Source organism: Oncorhynchus masou, chromosome 21, assembly GCF_036934945.1.
Source record: "Oncorhynchus masou masou isolate Uvic2021 chromosome 21, UVic_Omas_1.1, whole genome shotgun sequence".
Lineage (NCBI taxonomy): Eukaryota > Metazoa > Chordata > Actinopteri > Salmoniformes > Salmonidae > Oncorhynchus > Oncorhynchus masou.
In genome coordinates this window covers 24,997,119-25,009,622 of record NC_088232.1, presented here as the reverse complement: position 1 = coordinate 25,009,622, position 12,504 = coordinate 24,997,119, and the positions used below count along the sequence as shown (strand labels likewise).

The window sequence follows — 12,504 nt, the reverse complement described above, 5'->3', positions numbered from 1 at the left end:
GGGCTCTCATGAAGTGTGTTTGGTCAGATTATCAAATGCATTTGCATTGATGTCAGAGTGATGAGAGGAACAATAAAGTACTGAGTACCAGGCAGTTAGCAAGTTTGGTAGGCTACTAATGACCAGCAGCAGCATCAGAGCTTGGAGAAGCCTAATTACCGCGACTAAATGGTCATGTGGAATTTGACTGCCTTCATGACTCGTGACCGCCGGTGTGGCGGTAATACAGTCACTGCAACAGCCCTACTCACACCCGTAATTTCCACAAGTCCTCTATTTTGCACTTCGATCGTTTTTTAAGAATGTCTATTTTTTTTTTAAGTCAAAGGGTTTGCATTACAGACTTCACCCCGAGATGACTGGCACACCTTCTAATGCTTATCTATTTCTGGCCTTTTGTTCCTTCCCTCAGGTGAGCATCACAGACTATGTGGTGTTTGATCAGGGCAGTCTGTTCCAGACGCTGATCCAGGCCACTCAAAACGTGGCCACGGCCACCAAGGCCCCGGTGGAGCGGGTGGCAGAATGCCTCCGCGTGGCCTTCCTCTCCCAGCAGTCCCAGTGCCAGCCCAGCCTGGTCTCTTCCAACACCACTGGCGTCTGGATTGCATCTGGCAGAAACGACTTCCATGTCGCCAAGGGCAGCCTCAGCGGTTTGTAATTAGACCTCAATACTTTTTTGTTAACTCACCAAGCTAATGCCTAGGCTTAAGCTTGGTGGGTTAACACAGATGTTCAGTCAGGAGCCATTTTTTTATTGTTGTTTTCTGCATTAAAATGCCTTTTATGGAGAGCCATTGATGACATAACCACATTCCATAGAAACACAGAACTTCATCAGCTAAGCCTTCAGCCCAGTTCAGGTACAACAGCCAGTCAAGACGAGACTAGATGGTTTTAAGCAGTTTTAGAACTCTGAGTGGTGTAGTTTTAGAATGTGTCATGTCAGCTGCTGGAGTTTTCAATATTCAACATGTCAAATCTTAGCAAAATACTTGAAACGAGACGGGTCCGTTTAAATAAGAAGTCAAATTTTATTGGTCACATACACATGGTTAGCAGATGTTAATGCGAGTGTAGCGAAATGCTTGTGCTTCTAGTTCCGACCGTGCAGTAATATCTAACAAGTAATCAAACAATTTCACAACAACTACCTTATACACACAAGTGTAAAGGAATGAATAATATTAACATAAATATATGTACAGTGAGCTGATGTTCTGTGTTTAGCCAAGCAGGCTAACTAGCTATTTTGCTGCAGTTAGAGACCCTAGCTTGCTGATATTTCTCTGACAAGTTGCAAAGTGTGCCTGGTTTCTGGTGCATATATTTCATAATACTCGTTTTCTACAGCATTATTTTCTTCAACACATTTTTTAAAATATAATTTCTATTTAACCTTTATTTAACTAGGCAAGTCAGTTAAGAACAAATTAATTTGCTACAAGCGGCAACTTTTTCTCAAAGTTTCATCACATCCTTGTAAAGAGGCACCTTTACCGTAGATACGGTCTCAACCGTGTGTCCTATATTTTTGATCTGAATTCCCTGTCTTTGGTCAGCTGTTATACAACACAAATGTCATCTTTTCTCTCCTTATGTCGGCTGTTCTATCTGAACGGGCTTTAAGGCAAAAACTATTTGCATTTCTTTACTGACACCTTCTCAAAGGTCAACGTGTGTTAAGGCAGTGAGATGGACAGTGACTTTTGTGATAATACTGCAGGGTGTTTAGTGTGACAGTGATGTTTTGTGACACCACAGGCACTTTCTGGCAGGGTGTCGTACCCAGAGGAACCGTCTCTGCCACGAAGTGGGCCTTCGTCTACTCCTCAGCTTTACTCAGTAAAGAAGGTAGATTGATGACCACTCTTTGTGAACACATAACATTATTACTATCATCCCTCCACCTTATGGCAACAACCCATTTCAAATAAATGTACAGAAATAAAGAAGACCACTCCTTTGACATTACATTTACATTACATGTTATCTGTGTCTCTCTGTGTATTACATCACCAACATGTGACTGTGTTTGTATCTCTCTGTCTCTGCAGGGAGCTTCCTGTGGCTGGGCCAGAGCAGGAAAGACCTGTTCTGTGTTTGGGACCAGGATGGTCAGATGCACCCCACCACGGTCCAGCTGCCCCAGGACATAGAGATGGTGCAGCTCACTGCCTGCCGCGATGCCCTGTGGGGACTGGACCACCACGGCCGTGTCCACATCCGCACCCTCTCCACCAGCTGCCCCACTGGCATGCACTGGAATCTGCTGGACCTCAGCCAGCTCGGTGAGACCATACTGTTCACACATAGAAATAACATTGGTTGCCTCATCAGACAGATCACAAGCTAGGTAGCTAACTTTAGGCTAGATGCTAAATGCAAAAATAACGTCGATTTTGCTTGCTAAATTGGTGATTTAGTGGCCTCACTGGGAGATTGATTGCAGTAGTTTTGTGGTATTTTCTCTCTGTTTTGTAGGAAAACTATACTGAACAAAAATATAAACGCAACATGTAAAGTGTTGGTTTCATGAGCTGAAATTAAAGATCCCTGAAATTTTCCATATGCACAAAAAACATATTTCTATCAAATGTTGTGCACAAATTTGTTTACATCCCTGTCATTGATGGGACTGTAGTGGAGCAGTTTGAGAGCTTCAAGTTCCTTGGCGTCCACATCACCAACAAACTAACATGGTCCAAGCACACCAAGACAGTCGTGAAGAGGGCACAACAAAACCTATTCCCCCTCAGGAGATTGAAAAGATTTGGCATGGCAGATCCTCAATGTTTTACAGCTGCACCTTTGAGAGTATCCTGACTGGTGGCATCACTGCCTGGTATGGCAACTGCTCGGCCTCCAACCGCAAGGCACTACAGAGGGTAGTGTGTACGGCCCAGTACATCTCCGGGGCCATGCTTCCTGCCATCCAGGACCTCTATATCAGGCGGTGTCAGAGGAAGGCTCTAAAAATTGTCAAGGACTCCAGCCGTCCTAGTCATAGTCTGTTCTCTCTGCTACTGCATGGCAAGTGGTAACGGAGCGCAGGTCCAAGAGGCTCCTAAATAGCTTCTACCCCCAAGCCATAAGACTCCTGAACTGCTAATCAAATGGCTACCCAGACTATTTGCATTGCACATTGACTCTGTACCGGTACCCCCTGTATATAGCCCCACTATTGTTATTCACTGCTGCTCTTTAATCATTTGGTATTCTTATCTCTTACTTTTTGGGGGGGTATTTTCTTAACTGCATTTTGTTAGGGCTTGTAAGTGAGCATTTCACTGTAAGGTTTACACATGTTGTATTCTGCTCATGTGACAAATAGAATTTGATTTGATTTAATTAGTCTACTATAAGCCACCTCAAACATAGTTTTAGAGTATTTGGCAGTATGTCCAACCGGCCTCACAACCGCAGATCACGTGTAACCACGCCAGCCAGGACCTCCACATCCTGCTTCTTCCCCTGCGAGATCATCTGAGACCAGCCACCCATACAGGTGATGAAACTGTGGGTTTGCACAACCAAAGAATTTCTGTACAAACCGTCAGAAACCGTCACAGAGAAGCTCATCTGCATGCTCGTCATCCTCACTAGGGTCTTGACCTGATTCGGCATCGTAACCGACATCAGACACACCCATTGAGCATGTTTGGGATGCTTTAGATCAACGTTTATGACAGCGTTTTCCACTTCCCACCAATATCCATCAACTTCACACAGCCATTGAAGAGGAGAGGGACAACATTCCAGAGGCCACAATCAACAGCCTGATCAACTCTATGCAAAGGAGATGTGTCGCGCTGCATGATGCAAATGGTGGTCACACCAGATACTGACTTGTTTTTCTGACCGTTTTTTTTAAAACGTATCTGTGACCAACAGATGCAAATCTGTATTCCATTCATGTGAAATCCATAGATTAGGGCCTAATTAAGTTCTTTATTTTGACTTATTTCCTTAAATGAACTGTAACTGTATGAAATTGTTGCATTATGCATATATATTTTTGTTCAGTGTAAATGTTTTCCACATTTCATTATACTGTAGTAATAACTAAGCCATTTTGTTTGCAGATGTTAAAGGAACATTTTATATATAGGCAATAAGCATTCTTAAAAAATAAATGGCCATTTCATAACTGATTAGAGCTGAACATTTATTCCCAGTGTGACATACTTATCTAGCACATGCTGTATGTCTAGTCTGTCAAATGTCAGCCTGTCTTTTGGTGTCAGTTCCATGTAGCTGCATACTTTCGCACGCCCATCGTAGTGTCCCCACCAGCTTACGTTTCATGTCCCAGTGGTCGGCAATGGTACTCGCACCTCCAAACTGCAGTCTGACTTTGACCTAGTTCATGTGAGGTTGTCTTTCTAGTCCTAGTTACGCCCCTCGGGAATACAGGCAGAGCAATAAACTAGCACTACTGAAACAGAGGATCTGGATCTAGAGGCATTGTCTTGAGTTGGCTGCTGACACAGATTCAGCAGGCAGACGTCACTCGCTTCCTCAGTTTTACTAGGGAGTTTTTTTAACTTATGTATAGGCAGGTGGTACTTACATAAGACTTTTTTTGTAATAAGGTCCTCCTTGAGCAAGGTGTCAAAGTTCATGCCAGGCAGGGAAATTATCAGAGCAGTTCCTCCTACTACAAGTCAAGACCTTTCAATACTCCATGAAGGAGTGTCTGATAAGTTCTCCAAAGAAATCCTTATATTATTTTGGAGTGAACTGTTTACATTGCCTTTTAGACTTTTTTGGGCTGTACCACGTCTCAAGCAGTAAGCTGACATGCCTGTAGAAAACACACGATTCTAAAGAGATATAAGGCCTATGTATTACCGTCATTTGGCAATGAGTCCCTACCCTCCATTCCAAGAGGTTGGTGTCATTTAAAATTCATGGAAAGTAAGTTATCTAACAGCAGATAGATTTCAACCCTTCGATAGATGCATCAGGGTCTTGGTAGAAGCTTCAGTGTTTGTTTATTGAAGAGGTTCAGGTTGTATATGTTCTGCTGCTGGAAAGTGGCTGGATGCAAATAGACAGCCATGTGACGACAGCAGACAGCTGTAGCCAGGCCGTATTGGGCTATGTGTGCATCACAATGTAACATGAGAGGGGAGGGAGCTGAGAGTACACACATTTTTAGCCGTGTTCTGTTAGATCATGTGGTCATTGACACTAAGTCTCCGTGCTAGAACACTGCACAGGAATCAGGACAGGGACAAGAGTGTTTTGACACCTTTCACAGTTCATTATAGTTCATGAAGGAAGTTTTGAAAGTTATCGCTTATTGAAAAGACATTTGTCAGTGAAACTTTTCATTGTAAGACGTTCATTGGGTGTCGAACATTTAGGTAATTTGTTATAAAAGATTGATTTACTATATAATACAATTATATTTTTGGAAGGGAAATAATCAAGACTGGGGAAATAAATCACAAAGCATTGGTCTGCCTTGTGTGGGTTCTCCATGTTTGACATAAAGAAACATTTTAACAATGTTTTATCATTTGTTTCTCAATTGGCATCTTGTCCCTGATAAAACTACTAGTAAGCTTAGGGCTGTGGCGGTCATGAAATGTTGTCAGCCAGTTGTTGTCATGCACAAGACTTCCAGGCTCACAGTAATTGAACGCTAATTAGCATAAATATGTTTAGCATCTCCAGGCCTGCACACATACAAGTCGCTGATGCGCCACTTTGGAACATCGACATTTAAAAAAGTATAATAAATCAATTTCATGTACACCTTCAGAATAAACCCATTATTTATCTTTAGTCAGGTCTAAAGAAACATTATATGAAGAAAATGTATTTCAGAAGAACAGAATATGAATTGGCCTACTGTAGGCAAATGTTATCTGGCTATGCGCCAAGCTATAGGCTGTAGGCTTGTTTATTTAGCTGACAAAATAATACCATATAGTCCTGTGGTATTATTTTATATGATCTTATAGTAAAAATAATATAATTGGACTTAGCCACTCATGGATAGACATTTTGGAGCGTAGCATATGGTAACCATTATAATACTGTCCACACTCAAAGGCCATTACTCACATTTGTTTAATTTTGGAGTAAAAGCTAGACCAATTATGTACCAAAGACATATCAGTTTTATTTTATGTTTTTCTACCATGTGTGATATGCCTTAGGCTATGTATTGTATTACGGCACAATCATAATTTTAATTCCGTTTTTTTTTTACAGGCTTGGGCTCATAAGCTTATGCATATGCATAAGCTTTAATATGCTTATGGGAGTTTTGAATTAATCATCGCCTTAGAAAGCAATGTCCATTTCGTTGTGTTAGTCTTTGAAACAAAGACTAACTACACTGTTTCAACCTGCTGTTGAAGTTCTTTCTTCAAATTGATCATCACAGTGAGGTGCGTTTTAAAAGTAAGGTAGGCCTTCTGTTTTGATGATAAGTATTTGATGTGATTATGTAAGCCAATGTCAATTGTCTGTATGAACACATATTTTCTCCACTTTCATGTGAGCATCAGTTGCTGCTTGAAGGCATAGTACACTAGTAATGTGTGCTCGTGTCTTACTGTTTGCCCTGTGACCATCTTTGGTCCTAAAATAGGCCTAAATAGGGCTTTTAGTGTATTTGTCCTGACCTGGTGACCTTGCCAGGAAAATTGTTTGGCTCATAGATCACCTGATATACAGTACCAGTCAAATGTTTGGACACACCTACTCATTCAAGGGTTTTTCTTTATTTTTACTATTTTCTACATCATAAAATAATAGTGAAGACATCAAAACTTTGAAATAACACATATGGAATCATGAAGTAACCCAAAAAGATTTGAGATTCTTCAAAGTAGCCACCCTTTGACTTGATGACAGCTTTGCACATTCTTGGTATTCTCTCAACCATATTCATGAGCTAGTCACCTGGAATGCATTTCAATTAACAGGTGTGCCTTGTTGAAAGTTGTGGAATTTCTTTCCTTCTTAATACGTTTGAGCCAATCAGTTGTGTTGTGACAAGGTCGGGGTGGTATACAGAAGATAGCCCTATTTGGTGAAAAACCAAGTCCATATTATGGCAAGAACAGCTCAAATAAGCAAAGAGAAACGACAGTCCATCATTACTTTAAAACATTAAGGTCAAACAATCCAGAACATTTCAAAAACTTTGAACGTTTCTTCAAGTGCAGTCACAAAAACCAACAAGCGTTATGATGAAACTGGCTCTGTCATGTCTTGTTATGTCTGTTCCTGTCCTTTCTCTTCATTCTCTCTCTCTGCTGGTCTTTTTAGGTTACCTTCTCTGTCTCTCATTCCTCAGCTGTTCTACATCTGCCCTAACTAGCTCTTTCACTCTTCCCCACCTGTTCTCTCTTCCCCCTCTGATTAGGTCTCTATTTCTCTCTCTGTTCCTGCTACTTTCAGTGTCTGATTCTTGCTTGTGTTTTTTGATGCCAGAAGCAAGCTGTCGTCTCGTTTGCTTCCACCTTGTCCTGTCCTGTCGGAGTCTGCCTGGCAGGAGCATCCTGCACTATACTAACGTTCTTTTTGTTCCGCTGACAACGTTGGAAGAGGATTTATGCCATTCCTGTATTTTCATTAAAGAACTCTGTTTTCTGTTAAAACCGCTTTTGGGTCTTCACTCAAGCTCATAACAGGCTCTCATGAGGACCACCACAAGAAAGGAAGACCCAGAGTTATCTCTGCTGCAGAGGATAAGTTCATTAGAGTTACCAGCCTCAGAAATTGCAGCTCGAATAAATGCAGACACATATCAACATCAACTGTTCAGAGGAGACTGTGTGAATCAGGCCTTCAAATTGCTGCAAAGAAACCACTACTAAAGGATACCAATAATAAGAAGAGACTTGAAACACAAGAAATGGACATTAGACCGGTGTAAATCTGTCCTTTGGTCTGATGAATCCAAATTTGTTTGTTTTTTTGTTCCAACCGCTGTGTCTTTGTGAGATGCAGAGTAGGCGAACGGATGATCTCTGCATGTGTGATTACCACCATAAAGGAGGAGGTGTGATGGTGTGGGGGGTGCTTTGCTGGTGACACTGTCTGTGATTTATTTAGAATTCAAGGCACAATTAACCAGCATGGCTACCACAGCATTCTGTTTGCGCTTAGTGGGACTATTATTTGTTTTTCAACAGGACAATGATCCAACACACCTCCAGGCTGTGTAAGGGCTTTTTGACCAAGAAGGTGCTGCATCAGATGACCTGGCCTCGGCAATCACCCGACCTCAACCCAATTGAGATGGTTTGGGATGAGTTGGACCGCAGAGTGAAGGAAAAGCAGCCAACAAGAGCTCAGCATATGTGGGAAGTCCTTCAAGACTGTTGGGAAAGCATTCCTCATGAAGCTGGTTGAGCGAATGCCTAGAGTGTGCAAAGCTGTCTTCAAGGCAAAGGGTGGCTACTTTTACCACCAGAGGATTTCCCAGTGAGGTCAGAGGTGAAAGGGGGATGTCAAAGGGTTAAAACAGTATATCCAATGTCTCTGAACAGCAAAGCATGTTAGCTCTAGTACCATATACACTATTCAGAAAAATAAATACAAATACTTGTTTTGGCTAGACATGGCTGTAGACCCCTATGGCGTCTATGGGCTCCACACTCATGTCTCAGGCAACATTTAGGACTAGGCTAATCTTTTCTAAGAATGTATCTTGCCCAGAAACTCCAGGAGTAATCCTGAATTGCAACCGATCCCTTTAGCGATCCCTATAGATTATAGGTTATTTATATAGAGGTCCGGGTTTTCATTTTTTAGGGATAGGTGGAATTCATCAAGTCGATATGTTCCAGATTTTTACCTTGTCAGCTTGGGAATTCAATCCAGCAACCTTTTGGTGACTGGCCCAGTGCTCCTACCCGCCAGACTGCAATGACAGCCACCTTATCAACAGTAGGGTGGTTTCACTGTCCCTGACCCTGTCTCTCCCCACACAAAGTTTGTTACAGAATGTCAATAGCTTAATCTAATAGTGATAATGTGATGAATGCAGAGAACAATGATTTTGGAAGGGTTGACCATTAAAGGGATGCTCCCAAGCATTTCAGCCAGTAGTTTTAAAGGTATTGCTCACGAACAAAAAACAGTTCCTTGAAAATGTTGCACAATTGTGTACTACGCCATCCATTTCGTATAATATGTTACACCCTGCAACAACAAAAAAACATCACATTTGTACAATCTGTTATGAAATTATAAGTACTTAAGATCCCAGACTGCATCCTTAACCCTTTGACAAGAAAATACTAAGTAATACGCTATGTTTTGGTGTGTCGGTCCTCATATTTGATAAAAGTATTCACGTCATTCAGTCGGAAACCTCTTCTGAAGACTGAAATAAGTATTTGTTTTTAAGTGATGAAGCCTTTGAAAACACATTAAGTGTTGTAATGTTTCACATGAAATAATAACTTGTCTTTTTTGCCTTATTGGCTTACAACCCCTCGGCCTTCATTCATTTGTTAAACAGAAGCTCAGAGAACTCTTTGCATCATCAACATTTTTATTTTATTTTCATTTAACCTTTTATTTAAACATGCCTTCTCCTGTTCTGGGCGATGTGCTTTTCCTTATCTGGCTTAGATTAAAGGGACTGTCATCACATCAATGCAATCATGGGATAGAGGAGCGTCAAGGTTAGCAGGACAAACCAATTCACTTTATCAACACCTTGCCCTGATGTGTCTGTGAGGACATCCAGGCATTTAAATGTATCCTCTCCCGGTGGCCGTTGTCCATCCGTATTCTTTGTCCTGATATCACATGTCCTATGGTTTAGTTTGGGAAAGGTATAACATACCAAGCTTCTACAGTGTCAGTTTTTTACGCACGCACGAGACCATGCATATGTCACTCACTGAACATTTTGAAGTGGACGTATATGTATGCAGTCTTTATTAGAATAGAATAGATTGACATCATTTTTCCGTGAGCAAACTTGCCATTGTGTCATTTGGATTAGATAATAAACACAACAGCACAAGAAACCGATGACAGATATACAAATAATACAAAGTCATTAACATAAAGTCAAGAATATTGCAGGCAAACGGGATTGCTCTATTTGGAGGTCATTGTTTGTTTAGAGGTCAGCCAGCCCAATAGTCAGATTATATAATGTGTGAGATTACTGTGACGTAATAGTGTTTTGTCACATGGGCCTCTCGTGTGCTGTGTTATATTGTGCCGCACAAAGCAATATCAATGGCTGTGGTTTCTGTTTTTCTTACTGAACAATAGTAAGAGAAAGTTGTACATACGTATACTCCCAGTTAAAATTAGCCTATTATCAAAGTCTGTTACAATATTATGTAAAAGATCTCTGTTATTATTAGGCCTATATGTCTGAACCGATGTTCCTGCACAATCGTTTCTTCAGTGTCATGAAGAAAGACTTCACAGAAGCTGAAGAACTGACATTGGTTTGGTTTGCTTTGTCTTGCAGGTCAGGTAAGGCTGATCAGCATATCATGTGGCAGTCAGAATGTGTGGGCGTGTGATGGCTATGGGATGGTCTATTTCCGCGTGGGCACGCAACCCCTCAACCCCAGCATGATGCTTCCTGCCTGGATCTGCATTGAACCACCAGAGCAGGTAAATCCACACAGTGCATCTGCTTAGATTATGAATACCATTTGATTGATACAGTGATAGTTGCTTATACGGATGGAGTCCGAAATTATTGACACCCTTGATAAAGATGAGCAAAATGGCTGTATAAAATAAGGAATTAAAATACTGAGCTATGTTGTATGCTCCAAAAAATTGGGAAATTATATTATTTTCTACAAATACAATTGCTAAGAGAAAGATGTATACAGTGCCTTGCGAAAGTATTCGGCCCCCTTGAACTTTGCGACCTTTTGCCACATTTCAGGCTTCAAACATAAAGATATAAAACTGTATTTTTTTGTGAAGAATCAACAACAAGTGGGACACAATCATGAAGTGGATCGACATTTATTGGATATTTCAAACTTTTTTAACAAATCAAAAACTGAAAAATTTGGCGTGCAAAATTATTCAGCCCCTTTACTTTCAGTGCAGCAAACTCTCTCCAGAAGTTCAGTGAGGATCTCTGAATGATCCAATGTTGACCTAAATGACTAATGATGATAAATACAATCCACCTGTGTGTAATCAAGTCTCCGTATAAATGCACCTGCACTGTGATAGTCTCAGAGGTCCGTTAAAAGTGCAGAGAGCATCATGAAGAACAAGGAACACACCAGGCAGGTCCGAGATACTGTTGTGAAGAAGTTTAAAGCCGGATTTGGATACAAAAAGATTTCCCAAGCTTTAAACATCCCAATGAGCACTGTGCAAGCAATAATATTGAAATGGAAGGAGTATTAGACCACTGCAAATCTACGAAGACCTGGCCGTCCCTCTAAACTTTCGGCTCATACAAGGAGAAGACTGATCAGAGATGCAGCCAAGAGGCCCATGATCACTCTGGATGAACGGCAGAGATCTACAGCTGAGGTGGGAGACTCTGTCCATAGGACAACAATCAGTCGTATATTGCACAAATCTGGCCTTTATGGAAGAGTGGCAAGAAGAAAGCCATTTCTTAAAGATATCCATAAAAAGTGTTGTTTAAAGTTTGCCACAAGCCACCTGGGAGACACACCAAACATGTGGAAGAAGGTGCTCTGGTCAGATGAAACCAAAATTGAACTTTTTGGCAACAATGCAAAATGTTATGTTTGGCGTAAAAGCAACACAGCTCATCACTCTGAACACACCATCCCCACTGTCAAACATGGTGGTGGCAGCATCATGGTTTGGGCCTGCTTTTCTTCAGCAGGGACAGGGAAGATGGTTAAAATTGATGGGAAGATGGATGGAGCCAAATACAGGACCATTCTGGAAGAAAACCTGATGGAGTCTGCAAAAGACCTGAAACTGGGACGGAGATTTGTCTTCCAACAAGACAATGATCCAAAACATAAAGCAAAATCTACAATGGAATGGTTCAAAAATAAACATATCCAGGTGTTAGAATGGCTAAGTCAAAGTCCAGACCTGAATCCAATCGAGAGTCTGTGGAAAGAACTGAAAACTGCTGTTCACAAATGCTCTCCATCCAACCTCACTGAGCTCGAGCTGTTTTGCAAGGAGGAATGGGAAAAAATGTCAGTCTCTCGATGTGCAAAACTGATAGATACATACCCCAAGCGACTTACAGCTGTAATCGCAGCAAAAGGTGGCGCTACAAAGTATTAACTTAAGGGGGCTGAATAATTTTGCACGCCCAATTTTTCAGTTTTTGATTTGTTAAAAAAAAGTTTGAAATATCCAATAAATGTCGTTCCACTTCATGATTGTGTCCCACTTGTTGTTGATTCTTCACAAAAAAATACAGTTTTATATCTTTATGTTTGAAGCCTGAAATGTGGCAAAAGGTCGCAAAGTTCAAGGGGGCCGATATTTTCGCAAGGCACTGTATATACACTGCTCAAAAAATAAAGGGAA

The 12,504-nt window shown here is 41.1% G+C and overlaps 1 protein-coding gene across 2 annotated transcripts in view; it reads left to right on the top strand.

The window, feature by feature from the left end:
- Nucleotides 1–12,504, top strand: part of LOC135508005 (tectonin beta-propeller repeat-containing protein 2-like) — a 35,851-nt gene that overhangs the window by 13,941 nt on the left and 9,406 nt on the right. For both annotated transcript variants that reach the window (XM_064927871.1, XM_064927870.1), the window contains exons 14-17: nt 413–653; nt 1,765–1,854; nt 2,058–2,291; nt 10,472–10,620. In XM_064927871.1, coding sequence (XP_064783943.1) covers nt 413–653; nt 1,765–1,854; nt 2,058–2,291; nt 10,472–10,620 — 714 coding nt within the window. The remainder of the gene's footprint in view (nt 1–412; nt 654–1,764; nt 1,855–2,057; nt 2,292–10,471; nt 10,621–12,504) is intronic.